The sequence below is a fragment of the Grampus griseus genome, assembly GCF_964374135.1.
Source record: "Grampus griseus genome assembly, chromosome: X".
Classification (NCBI taxonomy): domain Eukaryota; kingdom Metazoa; phylum Chordata; class Mammalia; order Artiodactyla; family Delphinidae; genus Grampus; species Grampus griseus.
In genome coordinates this window covers 64,983,369-65,002,232 of record NC_138999.1, presented here as the reverse complement: position 1 = coordinate 65,002,232, position 18,864 = coordinate 64,983,369, and the positions used below count along the sequence as shown (strand labels likewise).

The 18,864-nt window shown below is 37.8% G+C and overlaps 1 protein-coding gene across 1 annotated transcript in view; it reads right to left on the bottom strand.

The window, feature by feature from the left end:
* Positions 1–2,443: 2,443 nt before the first annotated feature.
* Positions 2,444–18,864, bottom strand: part of ATP7A (ATPase copper transporting alpha) — a 77,344-nt gene continuing 60,923 nt past the window's right edge. Inside the window, exons 14-22 of the mRNA XM_082681292.1 lie at positions 17,917–18,111; positions 16,164–16,346; positions 14,242–14,458; positions 8,630–8,776; positions 7,266–7,408; positions 5,823–6,026; positions 5,185–5,302; positions 3,667–3,769; positions 2,444–3,324 (exon numbers count right to left, since the gene is read on the bottom strand). Coding sequence (XP_082537418.1) covers positions 3,048–3,324; positions 3,667–3,769; positions 5,185–5,302; positions 5,823–6,026; positions 7,266–7,408; positions 8,630–8,776; positions 14,242–14,458; positions 16,164–16,346; positions 17,917–18,111 — 1,587 coding nt within the window. The 3' untranslated portion in view covers positions 2,444–3,047. The remainder of the gene's footprint in view (positions 3,325–3,666; positions 3,770–5,184; positions 5,303–5,822; positions 6,027–7,265; positions 7,409–8,629; positions 8,777–14,241; positions 14,459–16,163; positions 16,347–17,916; positions 18,112–18,864) is intronic.

Below are 18,864 nucleotides of genomic sequence, written 5' to 3'. Positions count from 1 at the left end.
AGCATTTTGAACAAAGAATACATTCAATAAAAGAATAACTTAAAAATTTGAAGCACAATATAAAATTATTTGTTCACAAGGCATCAAATCTAACACCTAAAACGTTGATACTAAACTATGAAAAATAACATTTCTATTTTCACAACTGACAACCATACTTCTTTAGACTATAACACTAAACAGTTATGTTTTAACCGTTGAAATTTAAAAGGCATCTTTGGATATTTAAGATAAAAGGTGCCCCTTAGTTGAGTCTGAACCAGCACTGGATATTAAAACATCCTTGTTATCTTCAGACTGAGGGCGTGGTTGCTGAGTGAATACAAAAGAGTGACAAAGGAACAACAAATAAAGAACTTCAAATATTCTAATATCAAATTCAAATATAAATCCATTTTCCTTCTATATGGGTAATATATGTATATGTGTATTATATGAATAAACACAGATGCATACACACACATTTATAAAATTTGTTCTCACTAGTAACTAATTACTTAAAGCTAGTTACTAACTGAAAGCAGTGTTTTTGATCTCCTCCATATGTCTCTCTCCCAGTGACTACAGCTGCTCTATGAAGCTAATGGGAGTTCAGAATTGCAAGAGACTTGTGGTAGAGAATTCAAAGATGGCTATAGATATTTAAAGCAGGATTCTTTATAAACAGCATGTTTTCTGTTCCTGTACTAAGGGCTGAAATTACATCCTTGATTTTTCCCAGATTATATAGGCTGCTCTTCTCATTGCCCTATGACATGTGGATCCCTTGGCATGTGAGGCCAAGTGGACAACTCTAACACACACAGAATAATAAAAGTAGTAACTGGCTATGTTCAAGTGCTTCAGAGAGATAGAAGAGTGAAAGTGAGGGGAAGGGGGAGGGGGAGGAAGGGAGGGAGGGAGAGAGAGAGACACAGAGAAAAGTGTTTCTTTTTCAAAAGTCTATATTATACCTTTGCCATATTAGCTATTTCTTCTAGAAGAAACAAGTTGTGGTATGACGGGCCACTGGAATTAAAATAAAAAACAAATATTAAAATTCAAATTGAAAGCATGGAAGATGGCACAGGCATTGGTCTAAAAAAGAGCCTAGACCTACAAACTCATTCATATTTCATTAAAATTGGTTTGCTTTTCTAGATTAATAGCACCTTCATCAAGTTTCAGCTCTGTCTTTAAGATAGCTGAGATAAAAATGAAATCTTTTCCAAATCTGAAAAGTCAGCATGGAATTATGTTGTAAACTTTTTTGAGTGCATATGAAAGAACAAGAGAAAAAGGAAGTTGGAAAGGAGGGAAGAACGCCATCCCCCACTCCCACCTGATTTTAGACTCTGCTCTGTAAAAGCGATTTTTGATATTTATCACTGACCTCAAGGGGAAATAAGAACTAACATTTACTGAGCACAAATCCTATGTGCTAGGAATTGTGCTAGCAGCTTTACATATGACAATGGGAATAGATGTTAGGAATTTACGTATGAGTTTTCTTCACTTACATATTCTGCATCTGAAATCCACCTTGCAGTTAACAAGTTAATTTAAATAGTGATACAAGTACCAGATCTCTGACCAGTGTATTAACTCCCAGGCACTCACAGGGGGATTTCTAAATTTATATGTTGATGAGAACAAGCCCGTGAATATGCCAACCACACTAACTAGCAAGTGCAAATGTTTTAAACTAGAGAAAAATATAGATTTAGCTAAAAGGTATCACAACCTAGGGAAATTCTCATTTCTGTATTACAATTTACTGTATTTCTTGGTAAAAGTGGCTTTGTGTAATAGCATTATTTTAAAGTCATTTTGAGAGATTATCTAAAACAATAAAAGACAATTAAAATCTATTAAATTATAAATATCAGCTAATGTCTTGCATTCTCTCCAGAAAAGGACAAATTTAGTGAATCCAGGTAATTTTATATGACCGGTACATGTTAAACATGGTAGTGTCAATCTTTGGAAAAAAATCAATTGTAGAAGTGGCTCAAAATCTTAAGTTTCTGAACTGAGGCTGATAGATGATACTAAGAACAACTTATAGCTGAACCCAGCAGGAGTGAACTGAAAGCTTGCACAGAGCTAGGGAGTCACTGAAGGAGGAATCTGATATATTTTTTACAACAATGGAAAGGTGGGAAGCAGGGAACCATATAGGTCCTGAAAGTCTTTTGAGCTACAAGATAAAGAAACAAACAAGTTACTGGAAAAGTTGTCAGTTATTTTTGTCAATGAGAAATCACCTACACTTAGCTCACTTGAAAGAACCTAATAAAAGAAAACACATTGGGGCATCTAAGAAAGCGACGGCTTTGTGACCACCTAGAGGGGTGGGATAGGGAGGGTGGGAGGGAGGGAGACGCAAGAGGGAAGAGATATGGGAACATATGTATACGTATAACTGATTCACTTTGTTATAAAGCAGAAACTAACACACCATTGTAAAGCAATTATACTCCAATAAAGCTGTAAAAAAAAAAAAAAAAGAAAGCAACGGCAAAGACAAAGATGCAGGGAGAAGAAGGGGGAAAGAAAGCCTGTAATAAATAGGCCTGTCTATTTTTAAACAGTTTCTACTATTTTGCTTCTAAAACAGGATTCTTTATACAGTGCTTTGAAAGCCATTACTCCCCAATCTAGCAGGGAGGAGGGCTCGAGAATCTCCTCAAGATTATGCGCTCAAATCTTCAAATTTTCAATGATCTTTTCTTGAACTTTTTTTTTTGGGTCAAATAAAAATTATCTATGACCTTAGCAGCAATTCAGTAATCTTCAGTTGTAGGACTTGTAAACCTCCCTGGTCTACCTTATCTGTTGCTAGTGAAAACAAAAAATACTGGAAATTCATTTTCAATAAAGCTAGGTTCCAAGCTGATGCCCTGAAAAAGATATTTTTGCCATTAGACAAATGCAATTCAAATAGATTCCCTAACATAAGAGCATGAGACCAACATAAAGCCCTGCAATATTTTAAAAAGCTAAGGTGACCATGAATGCTGTGTCAGTGCAGAACAACATCATCTAGCAGCACTCTCTGTGGCCTGTTACAACGCACTGTCGTCATCTTCCCTGCAGTCTCCCACCAGGAGTGAGTGCTTGTCAGGTTCACTAGTACCAACACTGTTCAGTGATCGTTTATCAGACAGCAGTGAGTTTATGGAGGCTCTGCTGTAATTAACAATCCGGTCCAGCAAACCCAGTTTAGGAGAATTTCTTGAGGTATCATCTATTCCAACATGAACACTTATTTCTGAAGGACTTTTCTGTCCCATCTGGCCTCGGGCATGTAGTTCATAATTCTCATAAGTTGGTTTCCTGTAACTGAAAAGATGCAAAAGTATACTAGTTTGAAATAATCAAACGCGAACTATCCGCTTGTTACATTCAAAAATGAAAAGAGATTAACCTGGTTTGAAATGTATAAAGGTGGTCAAAAGGAGTTGTGTGAGGTCACATGATCAGAAATCCTACTTCTGAGAGCCAGTGTACTAGATTTTACCCCACTCAGTGCTTGTGGTTGCTCTGTATATACTACATAAGGTGATAATTATGTAGTTAACATTTATTATTAAGAACAGTTTGGGCTTATCATTGACCAATACAAGAATAAAACCTAGCAAGACTGACTGTGGGTGAGAAGCGTGAGCGAGCTATCATACTTACAGTTTAAGGAGGAGTGAAGAAAGTACTACTGAAACAGATGAAGCAGCCATTGCAGCAGATCCCATCCAGGGCTGCAAAACCAAACCAATGGGCATAAAAACTCCTAGAAAACAATTTTGGATTAGTTAGACCAAACAGTACTAAACAGATTACCACTGTGTTCCTAATACATATATACAAATAATTTCCTTCTTTGATATTTATTCAGCAATTTATCCTCCTGTTGGTAGAGATTTATGTCGTTGCCAATTTTTCACTAATAGAGTGTTGCTGTGAACATTCTTGTACATGCCGCCCTGTGCATGTGCTTGAGAATTTCCCTAGGGTATATACCTAGAGGTGAAACAGCTAGATTATAACATAGGCACACCTTCAACTTTAGGTAGATATTTCTCAGTTGCTCTCCAAAGTGGCTGTACCAGATCACAAACCCTCCAATAGTGTATGAGAGTTCATATTCTACAAACTCATCCACACTTGGTTTTGACAGACATTTTAAAATTTGTGCATATGATGGGGATGAGACAGACTTACTGTACTTGTAATTTTTATGTGCTTATCTGTATTTTTTCTACTTTTTATACAGTGACCGTATATTACTTGTATAATTTTTAAAAAATAACTTGTTCCATGAATTAATCTCTCTGGACTTTGTTCTTTTACTCTTTGTCTCTCCATCTGTGTGTCCCTGTTGATAAACAGTTTTGTAATTGTTCTCATGTTATCTCATGTCCTTCTTTGGCTCTAAAACCAGAGAGAACAAGAAGAAAGTGATAACTATTTTTCTTATGTTATTACTAATACTAACATCTACCAAGCCCCTAAGTAATGGGGATGATCGGATGCTTATTAAATAATTCTAAACTGCCTTTTCTTGGTCGTATTCCTTTGTTCAATTTCTCTCTCTGTCTTTCTCACATCTGGTTCCCAAACTTTAAAAAAAACTGTTGGCTATTAGAACATTAAGAAAATTCTCTGCATGCTATAATTACAACAATGAAACAAGACAAAAACCAATACAGACTAAAAAAGATCAGAAAGATGTATACTAAAATACCAACAGTAGTTGTATTCGGGTAGTGAGATTAAAGCTAAATTTATTCTCTTCAGCAAAAACTAAATGAGTAAGCAAATAAGTACGTACGTGTGTGAGAGTATATGGAGAAAAAGATGAAGCAATGTGGCAAAATATTATTAACTGGTGAATTTCGGTGAAGGGTATTTTGTTTTATTGTATCATTTTTCTCCTTGTTTATGTACATTTGAAAATTTCAAAATACAAAGTTGAAGGTAAAAATAAGGTAAAAATAAAATAAACCTATCAGAAGGCTTATACATTCTAGGCCATAATGAACATGCTGAAAATTTAAATTATTGATTTTAATATTACCTCTCACCATACCAGCAGGCTACATACAAAACTGAGCTCAAAACTAATAATAAGAAGACTAAAACTTCCAATACGGTAGGCCTCTAATGACTTCATGAAAAAAGCAATACAAGTTAACTGTCACATACCAGCAGCTATGGGAATTCCAATCAGATTATAAATTAGAGCAAAGACAAAATTTATCCGAATCCTCTTGACTGTCTTCCTTGATAAATCAATACTTGCCACTACATCCAGAAGATCATTCTGAGAACAGAAATATTTGTGATATTAGCAAGAGACTGTAACTTGACCAGTAACTTGTATTTGATACTGTGTATACCGAAGATGATGTGTACCTTACGGTAATATGTGAATTAACTACAAATCTGAGATATTGCTAAAAATTTGAGGCTGTCTTGGAAGGGGGTTTTCAGGAATTTTTCTCAGGGTTCTGAAAATACTTTTAGGGTTGTATGCTGGTACAGGGACTAAATCCCACTAAAATAACCTCAGCAAGTATTTGTTGAAGATAAGAGTATCATACGTATATTCCCAAATCTAATGCTTCACTTTAGAAGCTTGTCATTCTCATTTGCTTCGCTGAAATGAGAAAGTCTGGAAGTAATTACTAAGACTTCTCATACTTCCATCTTGAACTCTCCCAGTCTCAATGGCTAGGAGCATGGGAATTCGAAGGGCACAATCATTTTGTTCAATATACAACACTATCCCTGACCATGTAGAGCAGTCTCACACTCCTCAAAGGTCAGACCATAGGACTTACCCGTATCAAAACCACATCGGCTGCTTCAATGGCTACATCTGTGCCTGTGCCAATGGCAATTCCAACATTAGCCATCGCCAGAGCTGGGGAGTCATTGATTCCATCTCCTACCATTGCTACCCGGTTCCCCTCCTCTTGGAGTTGCTTCACCTTAGCAACCTTGTGGGAAGGTAGAACTTCAGCAAACACCTTAGTAATGCCAACCTACATGGGCAAAAATAAACTCCATTCATTTCAAGAAATATTACTGAGTACCTGAAATATAACTCGGCAATGATGAGCCATCAGTTTCCACCTACCAAATGTCCAAATTGTAAGAGACTAATAATATCCAGGGATAGTAAGGATATGGGGAAATGAGCTCTCTTATATACTGTTGGTGGGTGTGTAAGTTGGTACTGTCTTTTTGGAGGGTACTTGGCAGCATCTATCAAAGTGTGCATGTCATTTGGTTCAGCAATTCCACCCCTAGCTATATTTTGGACATACCTGTACATGTATAAAAATAAGTATGTCCAAGGATGTATATTACTGCCTTATTTGTAAAACAAAATTTTCAAAACCACATAAATTATTTTTTTTATTAGAGGAATGGTTAAGTACATTGTGACGCATCCGTACTATGGAATTCAATGCAATGATGTAGAAAGAATGAAATAAGTTTATATGTTCAGACATGGACAAAGCTCCAAGGCATATATATATTGCTATCTGAAAGAAAGCAAACTGCTGAACAAGTTGTACAAAAATGATCCAATTTATGTTCAAAGTACCAGAACTATACATCTGTATATGAACATATAACCATATGAAAAAGTGTAAGGGCGTAGGGCTGGACAGGGAGGCTTGGGAAAATGGTGACTTAAACGTTCTACTTTACAGCCTTCTGTATTTTTTATACAAGAATGTATTTATATATTATCTTTATTATTTAATAGAAGATGGGAGAAGGCATTGCAAAATAGAAAAGCCTAATATGAGAAAAGTTTTAGAGGGAAGGCAAATGTGGGGGTGAGTAGCAGAAGAATGCTATGGAAGATGGTTCTATCAGTGGTATCCAGGATGGACTAGAGAGGAACGTGCGTGGAGCTACTGCTGTACTTTAGGCATGAGAGGATGAGAGCCTGGCTTAGGCTGGCAGCACCGGTGGAGACTATCAGCAACATTTCAAAGGAAGCATCAACAGAAACTGTGTACAATGTCACTCAAGCATCCCATGAACTAAGCAAATAGCTTTTTACTTATAACAGTTCCAGACAAAACCCAAAGTCCTTCCTGCATAGTATGCCAATTTTTCTTTAAGGAACCAGATATGGCTACTCGGGGATAATGAAAATAATAGTTAAATTACTTCTTTAGCAGCTGAAGGCAAGAAAGGAAATGTATGTGAAGAATGAGAAGTTACCACATACTCCCACCCCAACAACTAAGTAAACCCATTACCTGAGAAGCAATAGATCTAGCTGTTTTACTGTTGTCTCCAGTCATCAGAACTACTTCTAAGCCCATAGATTTCAGAATATGGACTGCCAATTCTGCTTCAGGCTTCACTGTATCAGCAATAGCTACCAAGCCGCACAGCTCATCTAATATAGGAGCACCAGAAGATAGAATTTGGAATATGGTGAAAGCAGAATAATATTCTGACTTAAAATTTCAGAAAGAAATGAATTTTGTTAAGTGAAGTTGTTCAGGACTTGGCTTAACTCAAAATATCTCCAAGACCACATAGACTTTATACCACAAACCCTGCAACAAGCCTCCATACTTGGTTGTGAAAATTTCAGAGTGAGGTAGGACTTACTAATGAAGGTAATGATAGGAAACTGAAGAGACTTTACTGGATACTAAAATACTTATTTTCTTTCTTTAGAGAAGTATTGGCCAATAGCCCCAAACACTTTAGCTAATTTAAAGGCAAATGAAACTGAAAACTCATACTTCACCCTTTTCAAGGTGAAGGGGTGGATGGAAACAAAACTGGCATTTTATACTGGGAAAAAATCACTACAAGTAGCTATTTTAAAAACAAAAATAAATGGTATTTTCTGCTTCTTCCTGGGCCTAAAAAGGCCATAGTAAGATAATGCCTTCATACTTAGCAAGGATTATAAATGTTGACTAATTAATCTCACAGCTAGAAATGTACCCTAAGAAATAATTTAACAAAATACCTAAAACCTCAAAGATGTTTACTGTGGTGTTACTTACAACAATAAAATATTAGGAGTAGCTTAAATTTCCAACAGGGGAATGATTAAGTTAGTCATAGTGTATAAGTATGACAAATGGTGCCACATTAAACTACGATTGGAAATATTTACTATTAAATAAAATAAGACAAAATAAAACAGTATGTGTACAAGGAATTTTAAATTTTTATTCAACTTTGAGGTAAAATTTACATACAATAAAATGCACCCATTTATAAACAGTATATGTACTAATATTGTAATTCTGTGTGATGTGTATGAATATATATCCAGAAATGTCAATTAAAACTGACATTGTGTTTAGATGATGAGATTATGAATATTCTTTTACTTTGCTATAATGTTATTTTTAGGTTTAAAAAAAAATCCTTGATTAGCTTTTTTTAAAACCACAGGCTACGGAGGAAAATAACAAAGCCAGGCAAATGCAAGAGAATTTTAAATTAATCAGTAACAATTATGTATTGCTGACATTTTTACTTTGCATTCAGGCTGCTTTTGAATAACCCTCATAGTTCAGATGTCTCTCAAAAATACACAGAAAACAAGTGAAATCATGACACTGAGTCATAGTGTACTTAAGGAAAACCTTACCATCAACTGCTACCAATACAGCAGTCCGACCTTTTCTCTCATGTTCAGTCATGGAATCGTTTACATCGTTATTAATGACAAGACCATTTCTAATCATCCACTCCCGGTTACCAATAAGAACTTTGTACTGCTGAGCATTAAGAGCATCTGAAGAAAGTACAGAAATGACATTTAGTGAACTTGTTTAATATTTATAACAACCCTTTAGGGACAGTCTTCCTCTCTAATCTTGCACAGTCACTACGTTGGTTTTTTGGTAGAAAACAGCCTACAACAGTGATTTCCAAATGTTCAAGGAACATACTCTGCTCTTCCATGCCTCTGGGCCTTTGCACATGAGGAGTGAGGACCACCTGGAGGTCCTCATCCCCCCTCTTCAAATACCAAACTGCATCATATATATTCTTTAAGAGCCATTTCAAACGTTACTTTCTTGGTGACGCTTTCCATGTGACCCTTCCTTATGATCTTCCATAGCAACTGAATTAAATTAAAAATATTTATTGTGCATCAGTACAACCATCAGTGTTGGACAAGAACACACAACCAACCATACTGATGTCTCATTTTAAACGTGTGACCACTAACTTTAAGTGGGCCCTTAGTGATGCCTGGCTATTCTACTACATTTCCCTAGTCCATTCATTCTCCATTCCTTCTAGATGGCTACTTTATACCTTCTCTTCTCCCATTCTCATACCAGATAATGACTCTGCTTCTTACTTCAGGAAGAAAATAAAAGCAATCAGAAGAGAACTTCCACAAGCTCTTATTGCCACATCTATCCAACTGCCTGTGCCTGTGTACATACTGATCTAGCCTCTCTTCTGTTATTATAAATGGCCCCTACTCCTATTTAAGGGCAACTTCTCCACTTGTGTACTAGATCCCCCTCCTTTGTCTATTTTATATTTATTTATTCGGCTGTGCCGGGTCTTAGTTGCAGCACACAGGATCTTCGTTGCAGCACGCAGAATCTTTAGTTGCAGCATGCGGGATCTAGTTCCCTGACCAGGGATCGAGCCCAGGCCCCCTGCATCGGGAGTGCGGAGTCTTAACCACTGGCCCACCAGGGAAGTCCCCCTTTGCCTATTTTAGAACGTCTCTCCAACAATTCTCCCCTCTCTCTCTTGCATAATCATATTTTCTACTTCTGCTGTACATAGTCCTATCTTTAAAAAAGAAAATGAAACAACCCTCTCTTGATCTCATTTACCTCTCTAGCTACTACCCCATTTCTCTGCTTCTGTTCATAGCAAAACTTCTCAAAAGTGTTGTCTCTATCGGCTGCCCTCCAATTCATACCTTCCCATTCTCTTGTGAACCCACTCAAATACAGCTTTTGTCTCTGTTACTCCAAAGAATTGTTCATACAGTACACCAGTGATCTTTAATAAATCTAATGGGTAATTCTTCATCCTCATCTTACTTGCCCTATTAGTAGCATTTTAACACAGTTGATCATTCCCGCCTTGAAATACTTTCTTCATTTGGCTTCTAGATCACCACATTCTTATGAGCTACCTCCTCACTCACCACTTCTTCTGTCTTCTTTGCTGATCCTTCCTCATCTCCCTGACCTCTTAATTTGTAGTGTTGCAGGGCTCAGTCCTTAAACCTCTTCAGGTTTAATCTCATTCCCCCTCTATCTACTCTCACTCCTTGATGATTTTTTTTCTTTTGGCCACACCTCGCGGCTTGTGGTAGCTTAGTTCCTCGACCAGGGATGGAACCCAGGCCCATGGCAGTGAAAGCGCCAAGCCCTAACCACTGGACCACAAGGGAATTCCCAACTCCTTGATGATTTTATCCAGTCTCATGGCTTTAAATACCATCTATATCAGCGCTGTCCAACAGAACTTTCTGTGATGATGGAAATGTTGTACATCTGCTCTGTTTAATACAGCAGCCACTAACAACATGAGGCTATTGAGCACTGAAATGTGACTAGTATGGCTGAAGGGCTGAATTTTAAATTAAATTAAATTTTAATTAATTTAAATTTAAATAGTCACACGTAACTAGTGGCTACCATATTGGCCAGCACAGATCTATAAGTGGATGACTCCCAAGTCTACATCTCCAACCCAGTTTGTTTCCTTGGAACTCCAGACTTGTGCAGCCACCTGCCTCCTTGATAGTTCCATTTATACGACATCTCCACTTGAATACCTAACAGGCACTCAAACTTAACATATCAAAAACTGATCTCTTGATCACTTTTCCTCAATATTGCCCCTCCTGTGATCTTCTCCATCTTGTTTAAATGGTAACTCCATCCTCCTAAATTGCTTAGGCCACAAACTTTGGCCTAATTCCCCATTTCCAATCTGTGAGATCTGTCAGCCAGCTCACATCCAGGGGAATTCCCTGGTGGTCCAGTGGTTAGGACTCCAAGTTTCTGTTGCAGGGAGCACGGGTTCGATTCCTGGTCAGGGACTAAAATCCCACAAGACATGTCACGCAGCCAAAAAAAAAAAAAGATATGTCCAGAATTTGACCACTTCTTAACGGCTTCTACTGTTATTATACTGGTCCAAGCCACCATTATCTTTCACCTGGATTATGGCAATAGCCCACTAACTTATCTCCCTGCTTCTGCCCTTCCCCCTACCCCCAGCAACAGTGTATTTTTCCCAGAGCAGCCCAAATAATACTTTTTAAACGTTAAGTCAGATTCTGTCATTCCTATGCTCAAAACTCTCCAACGGCTTTCCATCTCAGGGTAAAAACCAAAGTCCTTTCAATGTCCTTACCTCATCCCTTACGTCCTTCCCATTCATTTACTCTGTTCTGGCCACTTTGTTCCTTAAACTAGTCAAGCACACTCCTGACTCAAGGCTTTTGTACTTAACATTCCTCCTTCCTGGAATGCTCTCATCACAGATATTCACATAACTTTTTCCCTCCCCCTCCTCAGGTTTCTGCTCAAACACCATCTTCTCAATGAGGCCTACCCTGACCAGCCTATATCAACAGGACCTGCTACTCCCAGCATTCCTTATATCTCTTGCCCTTCTTCATTTTCTTCACAGCACTATCTCCATCAGACAGACTATATTTGCTTATTTATTTGCTCACTGTCTTGTGTTCTCCCACCAGGAATGTAAACTCCATGACATAGGGACTTCGTCTATTCTGCTCACTGCTCATTCTTTAGTGTCTTGAACAGTGCTTAATAAAACCTGTCAGGTGAATGAAATTACTGTGTGTCAGTGTGCTTGATACTGTGAGTTCACAGACAGATAATAAAAAAATCACAGTTTAGTAGAAACAGGCAGGCAAATAAAGAATTCTCATGCAGCGTGCCTAGCACATCTAGAGATTAAGTACAGTTATGACTAAAAAAGAAGAGCAAATATCTCTGCCTATGTATGTCAGTCAGTGAAGGCTTCACTAAAGAGAGATGTGAGCTAAGTCTTCAAAGATGAGAAAATAGCAAATGAGGTGATCTAATGAGCATGAAATGACACGATGTAAGGAGAAACTCTAAGTAGTTCCATATGGACAAAACACAGTGTACGTGGGTGACAGTGGAAAAAGACAAGATGGGTGGTGCAGGCAGGCAGGAGATGTATCATGGGGAACAGATCTTGAACAAAATCCACAGAGACTGGACTCTGTCCTGTCAGAGATGGAGAGCCTGTAAAGCCAGGGTCCTTAACAGATTTCCATGGAGGGGCTTTTGGATACATACAAACGTCCAAAACAGAAGTTTTCTGAGTGGTGGGCATAGCTTTTACCACCTTCCTCCAAAGGTTCATGATTCAAAAATAGGTTATAAACCACTGCAATAAAAGCTATTAGTCAGAAAGTGATATACTCAGGTTTGCATGTTAGAAAAATTACTCAAGCACAGATGGGTAGGGGGGGCTCCTGGCACACTTAGGTATGTATAGCATATTTTTGGTCAGATGGATAGACCAACAGGAAACTCGGGAAACTGGCCTTGGCTGCAGATATGGATTTTAGAGGAGCAGTGGAAACCTACAGGTGGTAGAATAAGTGATAAGCATGAACAAGACTGTACAGAGAGGACTTCCCTGGTGGCGCAGTGGTTGGGAATCTGCCTGCCAATGCAGGGGACATGGGTTCGAGCCGTGGTCCGGGAAGATCCCACAGGCCATGGAGCAACTAAGCCCGTGCGCCATAACTACTGAGCCTGCCCTCTGGAGCCCGCGAGCCACAACTACTGAAGCTCACATGCCTAGAGCCCGTGCTCTGCAGCAAAGAGAAGCCACCGCAATGAGAAGCCTGTGTACCACAACAAAGAGTAGCCCCCTGTTGCTGCAACTAGAGAAAGCCAGTGCACAGCAACGAAGACCCAACACAGCCAAAAAATAAATAAAATTTTTAAAAAAAGACTGTACAGAGAGAGTATGTAAAATGAACAAAAGACAAAGAACAAAACTCTGAGGACACCCAACATGTGAGAGCCAGGAGAAAAGAGGAATCAGAAGAGGATTAGAAAGAACAGCCAGGTAGGTGAGAGGAGAATCTAGAGAAAGCAGGGTCACGGAATCAAGGGAGAAAAACATTTTAGGAAAGAAGAAATGGTCAACATTGTCAAATGCCTTAGCGAGGTCATACAGCAATGAAGACTGAAAAGTGACCACTGGAGGGCTTCCCTGGTGGCGCAGTGGTTGAGAGTCCACCTGCCGATGCAGGGGACACGGGTTCATGCCCCAGTCCGGGAAGATCCCACATGCCGCGGAGCAGCTAGGCTCATGAGCCACCGTTGAGCCTGCGCGTCCGGAGCCTGTGCTCCGCAACAGGAGAGGCCAGAACAGTGAAAGGCCCACTTATCGCAAAAAAAAAAAAAAAAAAAAAAAGACCACTGGAGAGGGGACTAAATGAGATCACCAGTGGACTTAAAACAGTTTCACTAGTATGGATGGGGCAGAAGCCAAACTGTGCAGTGAAGAAGTGAATTCAGCCAGCCTAGACTACTCTTTCTAGAAGTCTGGATATTAAGGAAAAGAAAGGTAGGATAAAATCTAGATGGGAATACAGTGATTTTGATGGAAGAAATGTTTATATGTTTAGGAGAAGGAGCTACGACAGTGTGTTGGAAAAAAAAGAAACAAGGGGACATAACAGAGCATGAGGTTCCTGAGGAATCAAGAGAGGGTGGGATCTAGGGCAAAGATGAGGGGATTCATTAGGCAAGATGAGGGATACTTCTTTCCCTGAAAAAGGAAACATTCTGAGCAAAAAAACCTGAAAGAACACATGTCTGAGAACCTTAAATTTCTGTGTGAAAAATAAGCAGGACAATTTACTTAGGGAACTAGGGGGAAGGCCACAGGAGCTTGTGAAGGATACAAAAGGTTTGGAGCAGCTGTGGTGAGAAATAAAAGAAAGAAAGCTGAACTAAAAGATGGAAGATCAGCTAAGGCTAGACTTTATCACCCTCTACTGTAATCAAGGAGCACAGCTGAAAAATGTTCTTGAGTAACTGAGTAAAATAATTAGAAGGCCTACAGTGAAACTGATTTACAAAAATGAAACCATGACACCAATCTTGTTTCTTATATAACAGTTCAGATTATAAAGTTAGACATCTGTTAATAACTGTCCCATAATTGGTACTACAAAGAAAATTAGCTTACTTGAGAGCTGGGCATCAATAATCATGGAAGATGAAGTTGATGACTGTTCATTACTTGTATCTATTTGAACCAGGGATGCATTTTTAATATTATTTTCCTCTATCTTCCAGTTATCCTTGTGTAGCAAGCCTTCGATATTGGTGACTTTACAGCTAATACCACAGCCTGGCACAACCTGGAAATCTATGCAGGTACCCAAGGTTTCAGTGTCCAGCTCCTAACGGATAGAAACAGAAGGATTTCCTCTGCTGTTCTAATAATCCAAGGTCCTCATTAGCAAGATCAAAGATTACTGCTGGTTAATTCTAAATGTTTAGACACAATCTACATGCCTGGTTAATTCTGAATGTTTAGAATAAAACTATCACTTATCATTGCCTATTTGACAGTGGGTTTTTGATAAGGACGAAGGAACAGAGCATTGCGTATAATGTTCAAAGTTAGAGGAGAACCTCACAATACTTATTTTAAACCCCACTTTATAAGATTTATACCAACTTTAAGGAAAGAAAATGTGGAAGGTTTATCAATTTTCTCTGTCCTTTCCAGTAGAGAATTACAAGTTACATATTTAATTCTATTTTCAAGTCAGATTTTCTATTCGGTACAGGGAAAAGGGTAACAAAGAACAGGGCCTTCAGTTACCAGAGGGTCTCTCTAGTATGATTCTGTGTCCTTAGTGAGCCAAAGAATTCTGGTGACCATCACTGTTTCCTGTCTCTTTATATCTTCATCCTCTCTGTTATTTGATTTGGGTGTAAAGAAGCCAGGTCAGTAATAGTTAATAGGTAAAAAGGAAAGAACAAATAAAGAAATGGCAACACCAATGGTGAAACTGCCATGTTCTAACTGAAAAACTATGTGAGATAATTTACAAAGAACTTATACAAATCAATGAGAAAAAGGTAAACAATCTTATGAAAAAATAGGCAAAGGATACAAGCAAACAGGGTATAGAAAAAGAAATTCAAATGGCCAATACACATGTGAAAAGATGCTCAACCTTATTCATAATTAAAAAATGCAAAGTAAACCATCAATGAATAAATATTTTTTACTTATTGAATTGGAAAAAATAAACTGTTGGTGAGAATGTGGGGAAATGGGCATTCAACTTCTCGTGAAAATATAAACTGGTACACCTTTTTGTGTGGGTGTTGATAATATTTGTCATTTGAGCATTGGTAATATTCATCAGAATTTAACAGCATGTATCCTTTGATCTAGCAGTTGCATTGATAGGCATTGAACATTAGAGATAAATGTGCAAAAGCTGACAAGGATGTTAACTGTACACGGTAAGGGCCAAAAAACCAATCATACAATAGAATACAATATAGTCATTAAAAACAATGAGGCAGATCTATATGTCCTGATATGGAAAAATCATTTAATAAAGTCTTTTTAAAAGGTACCAAAGATTGGTCATTGTATCACCTTTCTATGTAAAGTTTAAAAAATAATAAATGCTGGTATATGAACTAAAAATGGTTAACAGATGCACACTTTTGTGAATATACTAAAAATTATTGAATTGTAACTTTACAAGGGTGAACTTTATGGTATGTGAATTTTACCTCAATAAAGCTGTTATTTAAAAAGACTGTTAACAGGTTAATACTTGTTAAACTTTGGAGAGAGGAATTATGGAAGGGGGCAGGGAATGAGGTTTTCCTTTTTCGTTATGTAATGCTGGACTATCTGAATTTTCCTACCATAAATATGTATTACTTCTATATTAAGTTTTTAGTTGACTGGGGTTATCTGTGTGGTAGGGTTATAGTTAATTTTTGGTTTTATCTTTATACTTTCCTGCATGAAGAAATTAAGACATACAAAATAAAATGAGAAAACATGAGTCTCTCTAGCTTCATACCAACTATATATATGTAAATCATGAATAAACAAGGGAAAAATTGTACCTGCTTGCAGTATTTGGTTATTGCTGCTCCTAGAGGGTGTTCACTGTTACTTTCAGCAGTTCCCACAATGGCCAGGATCTTATTGCATGACATTCTGTTACTTTCCACTAGAACCTTTACTTGATTCACTACTGGGGTTCCATGGGTTATGGTTCCAGTTTTATCAAATACCACTACCTTTACCTGTAAGAAAATCAAAATACAATGCACCTATATGGCTTGATAATTCTTAGTATCAGCTTTCCAGAAATGAGAAAAAGGTTTACTTTGACAAACACATTACTATCTTGTTTCATAATAAGCTGACCTCTGATTTAATTGGACTAAATAAACTGTCTTTGGGAGAATAAAAAGAAGGGAGAAAAAGGGAAGAAATATCCTTAGTTACACCTAATAGCCCTCCCTTGCAAATGTTCAACGTACTGTGGACATATGTTAAATAACTAGAACTACTTGTTAAGAGTTGACTGTTAATAGGTAATTAAGAGATGCCTCTAGTGCTTCTAGGGAAAGAGAAAGGCTTTCAGTACTAATGAATAGATCTGTAGGGGAAATCTGGGCAGTAGGCAAATGATTATAAGTAAGTAATTAAGTTGAAGTGTGCACCAGATAAGACCTTCTGGGTTGCTTTGACTTTATTGGGTCTAGATGAGAAGCCTGCCCTGAGAAGAGACAGCTCAGGGAACCAACGAGGGAAACTCAGACCAGGTAGGAAAAAGGAAGAGTCTGGAACTAAAGAACAGTCACCTCACAGTAAACTCGGATAATGAAACTTGAGAAATGAATAGCTTGAGGAACTGAGATGAAAAGAGATATGACAATTAAGTACAAAGCATGATTCTGGATGAAATTAAAAACAGCTATAAAGGATTATGGAGTCAGCTGAGGAAACTGGAATATGGACAACAGATTAAACAAGAGTATTATATCAATATCAACTTCTTGATTTTGATCTTTGTACTGTGGTATGTAAGAGACTGCCCTTGTTCTTAGGAAAGGGGCTTCATATCTGCAGTAAAGGGTATATGGGAGTTCTTTATACTATTCTTTCAACTTTTATTTAAGTTTGAAATCATATCAAAATTTAAAATTACTATAAAAATTAGTAGCCTGTATTCACTGGCTAGATGAGGTTCCAAATCTGTTCTAAGTTGTGTTCTGTGTTTACTACATGCATCTCTTTATAGTTTATATCCTCATAATAAGAACATACTAGAAGGAACATGGTTTTAGTTTAAGTCAAATAGCCTTGATTGAGATTGTGATGGAAATTCTAATAGGAGAGAGATCAGGGACAGGATTATATTCCTCAAGTCATAGTTGCAAACTGTCAGCTGGTGGCAGCAAAGGCAGAGGAACAGCAAGCCCTATCTAACGGCGAACAGCACAAACATGGAGCCACACACAAACGGGTTAGAAGCCTGATAGACTTGGGTAAATTGCCTGAGCAAATATCTATGGTGTCTTCCTGCCCTAAAGACCAGTCTAATCTGAGCTGGGATAGGACTCCAGGTTTTCCACACCAGGGTCTACTCTAAAGAGAGTAGGTCTGGAGTAGTTTTAGAAGTCTCATATAACTAAGGCCAATCCAGAGCAGAACCAAACTGACACCTTTCCTACCTCAACCCTCACGACAGTGCCAGAAGAGGCTCAGCTTATGGGCTATGTAGAAATAATTTAAGACTCTATTTTTCAATACGGGTGCTATTGCCAGTTTGAATGAGACAACTCTTAGTTCTGGGGAGTATCTTACCTTATGAGCCATCTCCAATGGCTCACCACCTTTGATTAGTATGCCATTTTGAGCGCCTACTCCTGTACCCACCATCACGGCAGTTGGAGTGGCCAATCCCAGTGAACAGGGGCATGCAATGCACAGAACTGTGATTGAGGCTTGGAAAGCAAAGCGTATTATTGTTTCTGTTCGGGAGATACTTCTGTTGTAGCCCTTGAGAAGAAATGCATGAATTTTGATTACTGATTCAGAGCTGGATAAAACAAAAGCAACAAAGCTTAACTCTATTTAAATAAAACCAAAATTTTGGAGTCACACATAATCCTGCTTAGCTACCAACATATGTTTTAGCTATTAGTAAGAAAACACTTTTTTTCTTTTATGAATATAAGATATTGTTGACATAACTGGTAAACAAGTTACAGTCCTAAAATCAAGATTTCAATTTTGCTGATTCCAGAGTTACAAACTATGGAGTGAATATAAGGAACAACTCCCCCCCCCATATTGATATAAGTCAACTCCCCCCCCCATATTGAGAGAATAAGTGTTTTATTAGGGACTTTCAAATATAGCTGCAAACATACGACCCAATTCTCAACATATTTGATCCTGAACAAAAATAATTCTGTACTTTTGTATACTAACACCATAAAGCTGTCTTTCACACTATTCTTTAAAGACAATGAAAAAAATCACCCAGTTTGCAAAGGTTGCTTCACCACATTTCAATAAAATTCTTTTGGACAAAACAACGTGAACTGAGTATATCTGGTAGTATAGCTCTTAGTGACATTGAGTATTTGCTTCTGTGGTTAAGTATGATCGATAGTATTAGGAGAAATCTCCTAAGGACTCCCTGAACTCATGAGAAAAATTCCTGAAGGAGACACGTTCCAAAATACTTCCCAGCAATCCTCTTGTTCAATGAGTACTCAACCAATATGAATCATTTAAAGAAACTTT